General features: G+C 50.9%; 1 protein-coding gene and 1 non-coding gene across 12 annotated transcripts in view; both read right to left on the reverse strand.

The window, feature by feature from the left end:
* DIP2A (disco interacting protein 2 homolog A) overlaps window positions 1-13,618 on the reverse strand; it is a 92,358-nt gene that overhangs the window by 12,945 nt on the left and 65,795 nt on the right. For all 11 annotated transcript variants that reach the window (XR_003792432.1, XM_029215341.1, XM_029215340.1 and 8 more), the window contains 6 exons: window positions 9,089-9,290; window positions 8,124-8,233; window positions 7,946-8,026; window positions 5,478-5,601; window positions 414-535; window positions 196-307 (listed from right to left, as the gene is read on the reverse strand). Coding sequence is in view for 10 of the 11 variants with exons in the window: in XM_029215341.1 (XP_029071174.1) it covers window positions 196-307; window positions 414-535; window positions 5,478-5,601; window positions 7,946-8,026; window positions 8,124-8,233; window positions 9,089-9,290 (751 nt within the window). In the remaining variant the exon portion in view is untranslated. The remainder of the gene's footprint in view (window positions 1-195; window positions 308-413; window positions 536-5,477; window positions 5,602-7,945; window positions 8,027-8,123; window positions 8,234-9,088; window positions 9,291-13,618) is intronic.
* TRNAG-CCC lies at window positions 7,304-7,376 on the reverse strand. Its single transcript has one exon. It is a non-coding gene; the product is annotated as a tRNA-Gly (tRNA).

Raw genomic sequence — 13,618 nt, forward strand, 5'->3', positions numbered from 1 at the left:
GGTGGACATAGGCTGTCAGGCACCCAGCCGGCGAGCCTCCTGTTAGTAGCCTCTCACCATTTACTGAAGCTGCTAAGCTGCTCTTAGCCAACCTTTATGTTTACGTGGCGACAACGCAATCCCTACAACAAAGGAAGGAAAGGGGGCTGATCCTGGCGGGGCCAGCGAGCACACCAACGCAGCGAGGACGCGCACCTGTATCTAGAATGGTCGGCCAGGTCCTGACGTCCACGGCGGCCAGTGCTTCTTTGGACTTGAGCAGCCGCGTGATGGCCTGCGTCGTGAGTACGCACGCAGACTTGCTGACCTGCAGGGCACAGGGGTTGAAGGCACAAGTGAGACTCGGCGCCTGGGAGTGAACTGCACACGGGCCCACGGTCAGGTCCGCCCTGCCGGCCGTGGTGCCTGCCTACCTCCACAATCATCTTGACGGTGGGAAGTGTGGTGGCGAGGTTCTGGGGGTGCGGGGGCCGCACAGTGACGGGCACGCAGCCGCAGTAGAGGCAGCCATAGAAGGCAGCAATGAGGTCCACCCCTGGGGAGACACATGGTCAGAGGGCGTCAGCGGGTCAAAGGCTGCTCTCCACGTCCAGGGCCATGGATCCACGAGAAAGACCAGGGGCCTCACCTGCTGTGCTTGAATAAAACCACCCTCCTCCACACTAACGGTGTGCACCGAACAGCGCTGTTACGGAGGGACAGAGAGCTACCCCGCTGCAGGTCACCCCCCGCCCAGACACGGGGAGGCCAGGAGGTGGGGGGGGCGCAGTCACGGCCCAGAGGAGGCCATGGAGGGCGGGTGGGCGAGCTGCCCACCCCGGAAGCCCTGCACTTCTCGCGTGCATCTGCGCCCTGGCCGCTTCTCCAGGGAGGCCCACACCCCTGGGGATGGGCCAGGATGTCCCTGCCCCGCTCTCAACCCCGCGCCACAACGGGGGACCACTGGCTGCTCCTTCAACTCTTTCATGTGTTTCAAGTTCGGGGGGAACTGTACCACACTTAAAACCCATCTTCCCCTCTTGAACTCAGTCCGACTTGAGGACACCTGAGTCCCACACCCTGGAGACTCCTCCAGATGTTGTCCTCAAATCACACAAGGCACTGCCTGACAACATCTGGCTACCAGACACCAGTCTCAGGCTGTTTTGATTCCAGGGTCAAAATAAATACACAACGTTTAACCCAGCTCACAGGTTTCACCAGATTACAAGTTCACGATGCTCCATCAGGGCCAGGGGTACTCAGCACGGTCATCTTTACGGGCCTGAGCCCACCCACCAGGGAGCACCCATCTGCGCTGTGCGTGCGGGCAGCTCAGGAGACAGAGCCAGCAGGCAGCTCAACACGCGTGTGAGCATCCTCACACCCAGCAGGGCCACTCTGCCCCACGCGCCACAGAGGTGTCACCAAACTGAACACAAGAAAGCACCCTCAGCAACTCACTTCCACGCGCTCATGCAGCTCCTGCCGTCCCTGCGTGTGCACCTCCTCTTGTCCTGGCATCACCAGGCGCACATGCGGGGCAGCCCTGTCCCTGCCCGCACCCCACCTGCAGCTCCCAGAGAGTCACCCCAGGGCCACACACCCCTGTAAGGAGAAAGTCCTGGCCCCTCGCAGTAAATCAGGAAATGCACAACACGTGCGCACGCGCAACACACACACACACACACACACACACACATGCACACACACACACACACCGGTGTCCATCTGCAAAACTTCAAGCAGGGTGGGATCTGCCCTCCAGCTATTCATTATACTCTCCACCTGCTGGTAAGGTTGTAAATTCAGGACTTCAACAAGCATTTTCCTTTATTCACTAAAAATTTTTTATAAACCGTGTCAAACATGCCCCAAAGAGAGACAGGCGTCGGGCCTCCTTCCGTCTTTTCTCCTATTCTCCTGTTACTTCAGCATCCCTCACGCCCAGCATGTCCTCACGCTGCACGCCTGCAGCTGCAGCCCAGAGCCCCTGCATGGCCGTGGTCCTCCCAGGCTCTCTGCCGGTTGTGGACGGTGATGGCCGGGGCTCCCGAGCGGCTGTGTCCCTGGCCTCATCTCGGCCGGGGAGATGTCTGCCTCACACTGAGGCCAGGGAGACGAGAAGAGTGGGAGCTGCAAACAGTCCTGGAGATAAATGACCGCACGTTCCCGGGACCGGAAAGAGCAGCGTAACTGTAACGCCAGTGGGAGCCCAAGGTGTCCGAGCCGCCACGCGTCCACGTCCAGAAACAGGCCGGGCTGCCAGCTCGCCCTGGCTGCCGGGCAGGGAGCCCTCCACGGCAGCGCCCTGGGAAGAGGCCCCTAGATCCCACAAGCAGAGAGAAAGTGCCCAGCACAAGTCGTGTCCTGACAGACACACTGAAAAGAGACGGTACCCAAAACCTGAGTCAGGAGTTCCAGAAGCATGAAAAAGAGGGAGAAAAGGCAGTAATGAAAAAGAACAGTTTCCTGAGATGAAGATTAAGTGGGCAGGAAAGTGAGAGAGGACCTAGACCCAGGCGTTTCCCAGTAAAATTCCTGAACTAGAACCAACAAGCTTCCAGGCAAAACAACAACAGACTTATAAAGGGTGGAAAAAAGAAAATCACCTACAACCCTGGGGAAGCACCTGCCACGCCAGAGAAACCTGTGATTCCTGTTCCAGCGAAGGCCCAGGCCGCCCAGGAAAGGGAAAGGGAAAGGTCTTCCAAGTGCCACCACCCGTGTGCCAGACGCAGGAGAAAAGCATCCCCTAACAGCCAAGCAGCAAACTCCCAGAGCCAGGACCCCAAGACAAGGCAGGAGAGGCAGAGCAGGCGCCGAGCAGGTGAGACGGCGCCGACGGGGAAGACGGGCTATAGGGGCCGCACTGGGCAGAGTGAGGGGATTCCACAGGAGCCAGGTGGCACCAGAGGGAGCCGGGAGGGCTGGGAGCCCCCAGGAGGCCCAGATGTCCCGACTGGGGAGGCGCAGGCATCTTGTTCCCACAACTGTGGGTCTGATCAGAGAGCAGGGCGAGGGACGGAAACCGTTCACCCACTCACCGGCGCCAGTGAGCAGCCATGAGGGTTTGGGGCCAGCAATCCAGCCCAACACAGAGAGGCCCACGGAGTGGGGCTCGGGGCTCAGGGTGCGGGGCGCAGGAGGAGACGGGAGGGGTGGGGGGGTCCGTGCGGATGGCCCGGGGGCCAAGTCCCACCCAAGGTACAAGGAAAAGAATCAGGGGCAGATCATCATCTGTCCAGACAAAGTCAGCAGATAAGAACTGCAGCCCATTTTAACATGTGCTAAAATGCATTAAGAAAATGATGCAAGATATGAAAGAATAACCAAAATCAGAACTAGAAAAAAGAAATGAGGAAAGAAGTAGAAATTATAAAAAATCATTTCAGAAACGAAGATGGAACTAGAAGGAGCCCAAGAGCAAACAAGACAATGGACACAGAAACCACGAAGAGGACGAGACTGGAAACTCAACGGAGACACTCCTGGGGAAAACGACAGAGAAGACCTAACACGTGGGCCACGGGAGCAGTCAGGAGATGTGAAGGAAATCAAAGCAAGGGAAGGGACAGAGAAAAGACTACGGTTCTAGAAAACTTCCTTGAAATTAAAAAAAAAAAAAAAGAAAGAAAAGATTTGCATCTTCTTATTTAAAGATACCTTATACATTGTACGGCATTGATGGTGTAGTGGTGAGCGTAGCTGCCTTCCAAAGATACCTTAGGTAAGAGAATGCTGCCCTGTAATAATCAATGTTACAACCATATGCCGGACTTTAAGAAGGGAAAAAAAATGTCCTTTTGGCACCTAGAGCAAAAAGGCCAGTGACTCATAAGAGGAAGAAAATTAGATTATCGTCAGACTTGATGCTTAAGGCCAGGAGAAAATGGACACATATTTGAGAGGCTCAAGAAAAGAAAATGTGAGTCAGGGATTTTTTTATCTAGCAAAAACAACTTTCATTACGAAGTGTACAGACTGTTACCAACAAGCAAGAACTCAGGGGATACTGTTCCCATGAACCCTTCCTGAGAAACCAATTAGAGAACCAGCGTGGCAGAAAGAGACTGAACGCAGTCACCGGGACTGAGGGTGAGGAGAGGCCGGCTTTGCGGGCCCCCAGCCCCACCCGCCCCGGTGACACAGAGAGCACAGCTACAGGGAAAACGGGTGGAGAAAGCACGTGTGAAAATATTTAAGCTGCTTTCAAAAATCACACAGGTGGTCACGTATTACTACCGTTATTTTGGAGGTGCTGCTTGTGACACAGGATAAAGCAAGTGAGTGATCTTGGGATATTTGAATTCTATCGGCTCCCATCCTGGAGAATCAGGATTCTCAGTAGGGAAGAAGGGAGACACAGGCGTAAAGCAGACGGAACGTCAAGAAGGGTTCAGTAAAAGCCTGTAACCCTGAATCTGATCGGGTGCAGCAGTATGAACTCATGAGGCACTGCCTGTCTCCAAGATATAATTATTATACTCATTTTAAATCAGAGCTCTGTTCAAGGAAAGGGCCAACGGCCAGCGGCCGGCCCAGGAGGGACGAGCCCCTGGCCCAGACTGGTGCTGTGAACACCAGGCTCCACGGAGAACTGGCCGGGGCACCTGGTCCCAGCAGACAGCAGGAGGCATTAGGGCGGGAGGTCACACCCGAGGACGTGGGAGCAAGCTCCCACTAGGGTGCGACAAGAAACAGAATTCATTTCATTGATAGAAGGAAAGAAGCAACACTTACTCTACCTTTCACAGCTGAATTCTACCACTGGGTGACCAGATACTAACGAGGGCAAGTGTCTGTTTATAGTTTCTGGCTGATAAGTGAAAAAGAAAGGGCAGAGTTAGAACAGCACCATTTAGTGACCCTTAAAGCGTTAATGAACGCGGGACAGAGAATGTCAATGGCTGCTAGCGCGCTAATTCTGCAAAAGAAAGAAACAGCCTTAGGGTCTTGCGCGGGAGTCTGACCGGGGTTCCCTGTGGGAGCCCAGGAGCAGCCGCCCCGGCGGCACACACGGAGCCACTCCAGACGGCGGGGACACTCCAGGGCCACAGAAGAGATGGACAGAGGGCAGCCTGCAGGTTAAAGGAGACTTAAAAATATATCAGATTTAAAGAAAATCGGCAGACTAAACTGTGATGACCAGGACGCTCATCTGGGTGATCAAACTATGGAGAAATGGAAGAAATGGTGACCACAGAGGTCAGGACAGAGGCTACTTTTGGAGAATGGAGGAGGTGGTTGGGACGGGAAAAGCAAAGATCCATTTCTCGACCTGGTTGGTGGTTACAAGGGTGTTTGCTTTCTAGTAATAAAACAGAGGGGAGAGATGTGGGAAGAACAGCCAGATGAAGAAAGCAAACAGAAAGGAAAGGCTGCACTAGGACAGGCAAGAGTGGACTCAATTACATACAAGTGCTCACAGGGGTGGAGGCACGCGTGACGGGAGCGCAGGGTGGGCACGGGCAGAGGGCAGGCCGGCAGGTCCTTACCTGGGGGGTAGACCAGGGCCACGTGGGCCCCGGTGGTGAGCCTGGCCTTCTCCATCAGAGCAGCGGCCACTCTCTCAGCTTTTTTGTGCAGCTGGATGCAGGTGGTGGTGCTGGTGACTGTGCCCTAGGAAAGCAATCGTGGGCACTGCTGAGCGGGGGGCAGGGGACGACCCATGGACACTCCGCGCACAGCCCGTGTCTGAGCCCCTGTGGTCAGGAACCAGGACAGGTGCCACTCCAGACCCGTCTGCAGTCTTCGCAGAGCCTGGTCGTCCACCACGGTCAAAGACTTGGCGATTGAAGAAAACCCTTTTGGCCATTATGATAAAATATTTTAAATATAACAGTAGTATAAAGAACAATGTAATAAATATCCAGTTTTTCATTACCTAGTATTTTGCCACATTGTTTCAATGTCTCTTTTATAAAATAAATCATCACCACTCTACATACACCCCCAACTCCATCCTCTCCCTCCCTAAAAGCAACCCTTATCTTGAATATAAACACACATAAGCAAATGAGAAACAGTAAATACAGGCCCCTAAACTGAACCCTGACGCATGTTCAGGCACCCCATCCACCAGGTCCCGGGGCCTGGGTCGCCGCAGGCTGCTCTTTCAGGGAGCCTGGGCGGACGAGTGGCTGGTGGGGCGCCCCGCACCTGGGTCTCTGCGGAGGAGAGCTGGGCCAGGGACCAGCTCCGAGCTGACCCTCCCTCCCCCTGCCGACCCGAGTCAGGCCTCACAGCTCTCTCGGTCCTTCTCAGGAGAAGTACGGCGCCACTCGGCCTAACCACCACCGGCCTCCAGGACAGCCCGGTGCAGCGTCCAAACCCCTCACTGCTCCTTGGCCGAGGCCGCACCACGCAGGTCCGGGGGCTTTGCACAGCAGGTCAGGCTCTCCTCACACCCAAGCCGAGGTACAGAGCGCCATGCCAGGCACGCACCGGGAGCCCAACGGCCCAGAGCCCCCCCAGTCCCCAAGGCTAGGGGCCACCTCGTGCCAGGGACACCACCTGCTAGGCACAGGTCTCCTCCCGGGTCGAAAGCCGGCATATCCTTGGAGACCTAAGGACAATTCAAACCTGAGAAGGCTGACAAGCCAAAAGAAGTGCAGAAACTTACAAGTTTTTGGAATGCACCTGGAGAAGGCCAGGTGGTCTTCTGTTGGTTCCTCCTGAGCTCTGAGCTTTAAAGACGATCATGGGGTCTTCTGGGCTGACTGTGCTCCTGGTGGTGTCTCTGGACACGCCCACCCACAGCCCCCTCCTCCCTGGTAAGCGCCCCATCTGCACAGGCGCTCAGCCCCCACGCAGGCCACCCTCGATCCCGCGGGCCTGCCTCTGACCCCCCCTCACACGTGTCTACATCCCCACGTCCTCTTCTCTGGGTGGCCATCTCTCGCCTGGACCACGGCCCCCTGGCCCGCTGCTCCCACCCTTGCCCTCTTACAATCCAGAGGAGTCGCTCGGAATCACGGGCCCCGTCACACCCCTCACAGCTCACGCCTGGGGTCAGCCCAGTACCCCGGCCTCGCTGCCTCACAGCCCCGGCTGCACTGATTTTCAGCTTCTCGCCATGAGCTGACTTTATCTTGGTCAACTGTTACTTATTGGCTTTAGAATTCCATCAGCCACAGGAAGACTTATTAATTCACTGTCTGGCGAACAGGGGCCTTTTCTGTCTTCTTTAACACTGTGTATGTAGCAGGCAGCAATCAATATTTTTGAATGAAGGAGCAGTGGCCAGTAATGAGCAGGACTGAAAGCCAGGCTGGTGTTTCTGTTGTTTTTTGGCTGCACCATGCGGCATGCACGATCTGAGTTCCCCAGCCAGGGACTGAACCTGGGCCCCCTGCATTGGGAGTGCAGAGTCTTAACCACTGGACCACCGGGGAAGTCCCAAGCCCAGTGTTTCTAAGACGTCAGAGCACAAGCGTCCTCGTGGGCCCGGGAGCGTCTGACAGCGAGTCATGCAGGGTTTTCATTGTTATTTTTCATGTTTTCATAGTTTGTCTACTGGCCCATAACTTACAGTTTCTCCTTTATACCCTAGAAGCCCCTGGTATCGTGTAACGCCCGCTGAAAGGTACCCAGGATCAGGGCAGTAAGCAGTATTTGTCATGTTAAAGCTATCAGCAAATGTAGAAGGTCTAAATTCCTAATCTTTACAAAATAAACATTTCCTTTTAGTTCACTTAGGAGTACTTACATGCATACTATTCATAATCAAAGACAAGGTAATGAGAATTTTCCTGTTAAATATAAAAGCCACAGAAAGGTAACTGTGTGGCTTGTGTGGAAGCTGAGGCTCCCACACAGAGAGGCAGGCCAGCCGGGGCCTGGGTGCCAAGGCTTGCTGTTCTCCAAACGTGAGGCCTTGAGCCTGAGCGCCACGGCTGGGAAACAGACCTCAGCCCCCCTCCTAGGCGGGCAGCGAATGGCCTGCAGGCGTGGGCGGCCTCACCTTGGCGCTGAGCAGCAGGAAGAGCAGGTGCTCGGGCGTGGTGCTGGCCCGCCAGCGCAGCACGTCGGGCAGGAACAGGAGCTGCGGGGCGCACGGGGGGGGGGGGGGGTGGCGCTCAGTGCTGGCGGCTTCCCAGCCGCCAGGGAGGCCCCTCCTCCCCCCAGCCACCCGCCCTTACCTTCCTCGCCTGGTCACTGTCCTCCAGGTGAGACAGCTCCCTCCCCGAGGCCTGAGCGATTCTCTTCCCAGCGACCAGGTTCCCAACAACCATGGAGGCTGGCCCAACCTCTAGAAAACGAGAGGGGATTGCGAGTGAGAGGTGGGTGACGTCTGAGAGGTAATCATCACACAACTTTTTATTTGAACAGGCAGGCATTTAATTCTTCACTATGACACAGGTGTTCGGGAAACCAGCTACAAGGGTTATGCTAAGTGACAAACAGAATCTCTCTCTTACAAACAAGCCAGGTGGAGACATTCACCACATGGCAGATGCCCTGGGGAGATATGATTTGACCTCAGCCACAGCTAAACTCTTAATGTATTTATCTCATTGTTTTACTGGTTGTGTTTCATTTAATGGTATTTTATGTGTGTAATAATCAACAAAGGTTAGCATTTACTAAAAATTTACATAACCAAAGGAATGAAAAACCGTACATAAGAGTTAAACCAGGGAAGGGAAGTTGACCGTTTGTTGGGGCTTCCTAGGTCAACCCGGTGACCGTGGCTGATGACAGAGCCGAGTAGCAGCACGCGCAGTGCCCACAGGCCCCGTGGCCTCGGCGTGGCCGGCGCCCCACGGCACAATGGTGGCCGCAGCGGCGCTTTACATTCCAAGCTCCAGGGCTGCTCTTGGGCATCAGTTCTGCCCCCAGGGAGCAGCCTCCACAGCTCAGACGCCAGGCCTGAATCCAGTCCTGGGGTGGGTGCTAACAGGCGGGGGGAATCCCCATGCTGGGGACGTGGGGTTGTGCTCTCCCCTGGGGGGCAGGAGGTGGGGACCGACCCGGTGTGCCGTTCGCTCTGGCTCTTAGCCCCGACCCCAGAGATGGAGCGTTCAACAGGGCTGCACCAGTTAAACACAAGCGTAGCTGCCGCAGTCTGAAGACGGAATAGACGTGTTGTGGGATGTACACTAACCTGGCTGCTTCTGGCGAGGCTTGGGAAGGTTGGTAACACACGTGTGAGGGCACATTAACACGTTACACGGGTGCAGCATCCCCTCCAGAAAGCGCTGTCTGGTTTCAGAAACGTGAATCCCTCCTAGAGGGGCCTTGGGCAAGGTGTTCGCAGGAACCAGGGCCAGACAGTACACGCCCACCTGGTGGATGCTGTCGATGGCCTGGAAAGGGGGGCATGAGACGGGGAACTGTGACCTCTGGGACATTTTGCTAGAAGAGAAACATGGCGAGGCGAGTGTGCATTTCCTATCACTTACACACACGTTCTGTGTATGTACACAATCGAATATAAATCTGTAACTGCTCACATTAAAAAAAAAGCCGTAAAAGTAGTTAAGTGACGTCCTGTGGGAGGAGCAGTGAACAGCAAGGCAGGCAGAAGCTGGACTCCTCTGAATACGCCTTGCTTTCAAATTTGGAACCATGTATATATTTTACACACAAAAAACTTAAAATTTAAAAAAGCAATCCCTAACAACTGAAAGTAAAATAAAACAATTGAACTCAACCAAAGTGGAATCAGGTTGGTAGCACAGCCCCAGAGAGAATCTATTTATAGTGACTTTAAACACAGGAATTTCATTAGTCCAGTCCCACGGGCAAAAAGAATTGAAAAAACATCTTAAGCTGCGCTCGGAAATTTCACACTTGAGAGGTAGTGTGGAGACGGTTATTTGGAGACTGTGGTGTGTGCAGAGTGGCCTCAGGGCATGAGTACTTCTGCTGGAAGTATCACCACTGCAATTTTTCATTGTGGAGAAAGATCGGTGACTTAAGAAAAAACCCTGAGGTCTTGAGCTGGAACTAGCAGCATAAACCCATGATGCAGGTAATCTTGCAAAGCAGGCGGACATCACCTCCTACTCTGTCCACTGAAAAAAGCCAGTAACATCAAGTTCCCAGACAGTGCCCAAATTCCACTTCCCCTAGAAGGCAGCGGGGCCCCAGGAGTGTCGGGTCTAGGACACAAAATGCACCACCTCCCCAGGAATCGAGCTTCCTGTTCCCAGGTGTGGCCTCAAAGAACCCAGGAGGTGTGTCTAAAGGGCTCAAGAGCCAGTCCGAAGAGGCTCCCACTGACCACTGTCAAAAATATAACAACTATAATCCACTAGTTCATAGTGAGACAAAAAATTAAAAAAGACTTAAAAGCCTGGCCCCACCAAGTGCCATTTTTACCTTATTTTGATCCTGAGTTTAACACACATACTAAACATTAGATAATCCAGGAAATTTGAATACTGACTAAATATTTAATTAATTTTATATATATATATATATATATATATATATATATAAAATTATATACACAATTACATCCAAAAGAACAAAATACCTAGGAATAAATTTAACCAAGGAGGTGAAGGACACATGTACACTAAAAACTATGAGACACTGATAAAAGAAATTGAAAAAGATACAAATAAATGGAAAGATATTCTGAGTTCATGGATTGGAAGAATTAATATTGTTGAAATGTCCATACTACCCAAAGCCATCTTCAGATTTAATGCAATATCAAAATACCCATGACATTTTTCACAGAACTAGAAAATACACTAACATTTGTACGGAACCACAAAAGACCCTGAATTGTCAAAGTAATCTTAAGAAAGAAGTACAAAGCTAGAAGTATCATGCTCACTGATTTCAAATATCATAAAGCTATAGTAATCAAAACAGTATGGTATTGGCACAAAAACACATGTAGATCAATGGAACAGAATAGAGAGCCCAGGAATAATCCCACACATATGTGGTCAGTTAACTTACAACAAAGGAGACAAGAACAGACAACAGGGAAAGAAAGCCCCCTCAATGAATGGTGTCGGGAAAACTGGACACCACACACAAAACTAATTCAAAATAGATTAAAGACTTGAATGTAAGACCTGAAACCGTAAAACTCCTAGAATAAAACATAGGCTATGGTAAACTCCTTGACATCAGTCTTGGTGATGATTTTTTTGGATTTGACACCAAAAGCGAAAGCAACAAGAGCAAAAATAAACAAGTGGGACTACATCAAACTAAAAGGTTTCTGCACAGCAAAGGAAACCATCAACAAAACGAAAGGAACCTATTGAATGGGAGAAAATATTTGCAAATAATATATCTGATAAGGGTTAAGATCCAAAATATATAAGAAACTCATACAAATCAACAGCAAAATAAAACAAAAACAAAAATCAAATAATGCAATTAAAAAATGGGCAGAGGACCTGAATAGACATTTTTCCAAAGAAGACATATAAATGGCCAACAGGTATATAAAAAGATGCTAAACATCACTAATCATCAGGAAAATGCAAATCAAAACCACAATGAGATATCACCTCACACCTGTTGGAGTGGCTATTATCAAAAGGACAAGAAACAACAAGTGTTGGCGAGGATGTGGGGAAAAGGCAGCCCTCGTGCACTGCTGGTGGGAAAGTAAACTGGTGCTGCCGCTATGGAGAACAATATGGGGGTTCCTCAAAAAACTAAAAATGGAACTACTATATGATCCACCAATTCCACTTCTGGGTATTTATTGGAAAAAAACCAAAAATGCTGGACATCCCTGGTGGCGCAGTGGTTAAGAATCCGCCTGCCAATGCAGGGGCACAGGTTCGAGCCCTGATCCGGGAAGACCCCACAGGCCATGGAGCAACTAAGCCCATGTGCCACAACTACTGAGCCTGCGCTCTAGAGCCCGAGAGCCACAACTACTGAAGCCCATGTGCCTAGAGCCTATGCTCTGCAACAAGAGAAGCCACTGCAATGAGAAGCCCACACACCGCAACAAAGAGTAGCCCCTGTTCACTGCAACTAGAGAAAGCCTGCATGCAGCAACAGAGACCCAATGCAGCCAAAAACAAATAAATAAGTGAATAAAAAAATACCAAAATGCTAACTTAAAAAAAAATATGCACCCCTCTGTTCATTGTAGTATTATTTACAATATCCAACATACCTAAGCATCCACCAATGGATGAATGGATAAAGAAACTGTGGTACACACACACACACACACACACACACACACACAGGAATATTACTCAGCCATAAAAAAGAATGAAATCTTGCCATTTGCAACAACATAGATGGACCTTCATAGTATTATGCTAAGTGAGATAAATTAGATGAAGAAAGACAAAAACATATGATCTCTTACCTGTGGAATCTAAAAACAAAAACAAAAAGATGAGCTCATAGACATAGAGAACAGATTGGTGGTTGCCAGAGGTGAGGGGTGGGGGTGGGGTGGGAGAAATGGGTGAAGGCATCAAAAGGGAGAAACTTCCAGTTATAAGGTGATAAGTACTGGGGATGCCATGTACAGCATGGGACTGTAGTTAATAATGCTGTGCTGTGTGTTTCAAAGTTGCTAAGAGAGTAGATCTTAAAAGTGCTCACCACGAGAAAAAAATTCTGTAACTCTGTGTGTTGACGGACATTAACTAGACGTAGTGACTCTTTCACTATATATACAAAATCAAATCATTATGTGGTACACCTGAAACTAATACAGTGTTACATGTCAATTATACCTGAATAAAAATTTTATTGTTAGTTTTTAAGACGTGATACTGGTACTTCTTTTTTAAAGAAAGAAATACTCAAATTTACAGGTAAAATCTGTGAGTCCGGGATTTGCTTCCAAGCACTCCCGAGGGAGAAGCGGGAAGGATGGGCGGGGCACGGCTGGGGCCTTGACTGTCGGTCATTGCTGAAGCAGCGATGGACACACAGGGGTTGTTACACTCTCCTTTGTATGTTTCATATATCAGAAATATTCCATAACAAAACATTAAAAATTTTCATTAAAAATAAACGTTGTAAATATTAGTAGAAAAACCGATCCTCTGAAGCTCAGAGCTCCCTGGCCTCCCCGACACTGGACTTTGTCTGCTCTGTACAAGTGTCCTTTCTTAGGTGGCTGGGGCCGAGCACACGCCACAAAACCAACCGGAGCTGTCGGGACACCAGAGGGCTTCCCTGAAAAGCTGCCAGGACTGAAATTCACCCAAAGATTTGTACACTATTGTCCACAGTAGCCTTGTTCACAATAGCCAAAAATTAACAACCCAGCGTCCACCAAGGTGTGAACAGATAAGCAAAAGAACACAACTTGGCAATAAAAAGGAATGAGCCACTGATCCACACACCACGAGGAAACACACAAACGTGATGCCAAGGGAAAGAATGCCAGGCCAGGAGCCAACACTGAGATTCGTCTGCACGGACGTCCAGGGAGGGGGCAGGGCTCATCCCCGGCGACACAGAGCAGCCAGCGGTTCCCCGTTAGACGGGAGCACTCTTACCTGTGGTTACCTGGGTGTGTACATTTGTCAAAACTCATCAACCTGGACACTTGAAAATGGGCTCCTTCTACATGTAAGTTACATTCAGTAAAGCTGAGTGGACACTTAGTTTGTGCTCTTTACCGAAGGCAAAGTTTACTCCCTTCCCGGCAAAAGAACTTGTTGAATCTAGTTCATTA

The sequence above is a fragment of the Monodon monoceros genome, unplaced genomic scaffold (assembly GCF_005190385.1).
Source record: "Monodon monoceros isolate NGI ecotype Baffin Bay Population unplaced genomic scaffold, NGI_Narwhal_1 Super_Scaffold_11, whole genome shotgun sequence".
Taxonomy (NCBI): Eukaryota; Metazoa; Chordata; class Mammalia; order Artiodactyla; family Monodontidae; genus Monodon; species Monodon monoceros.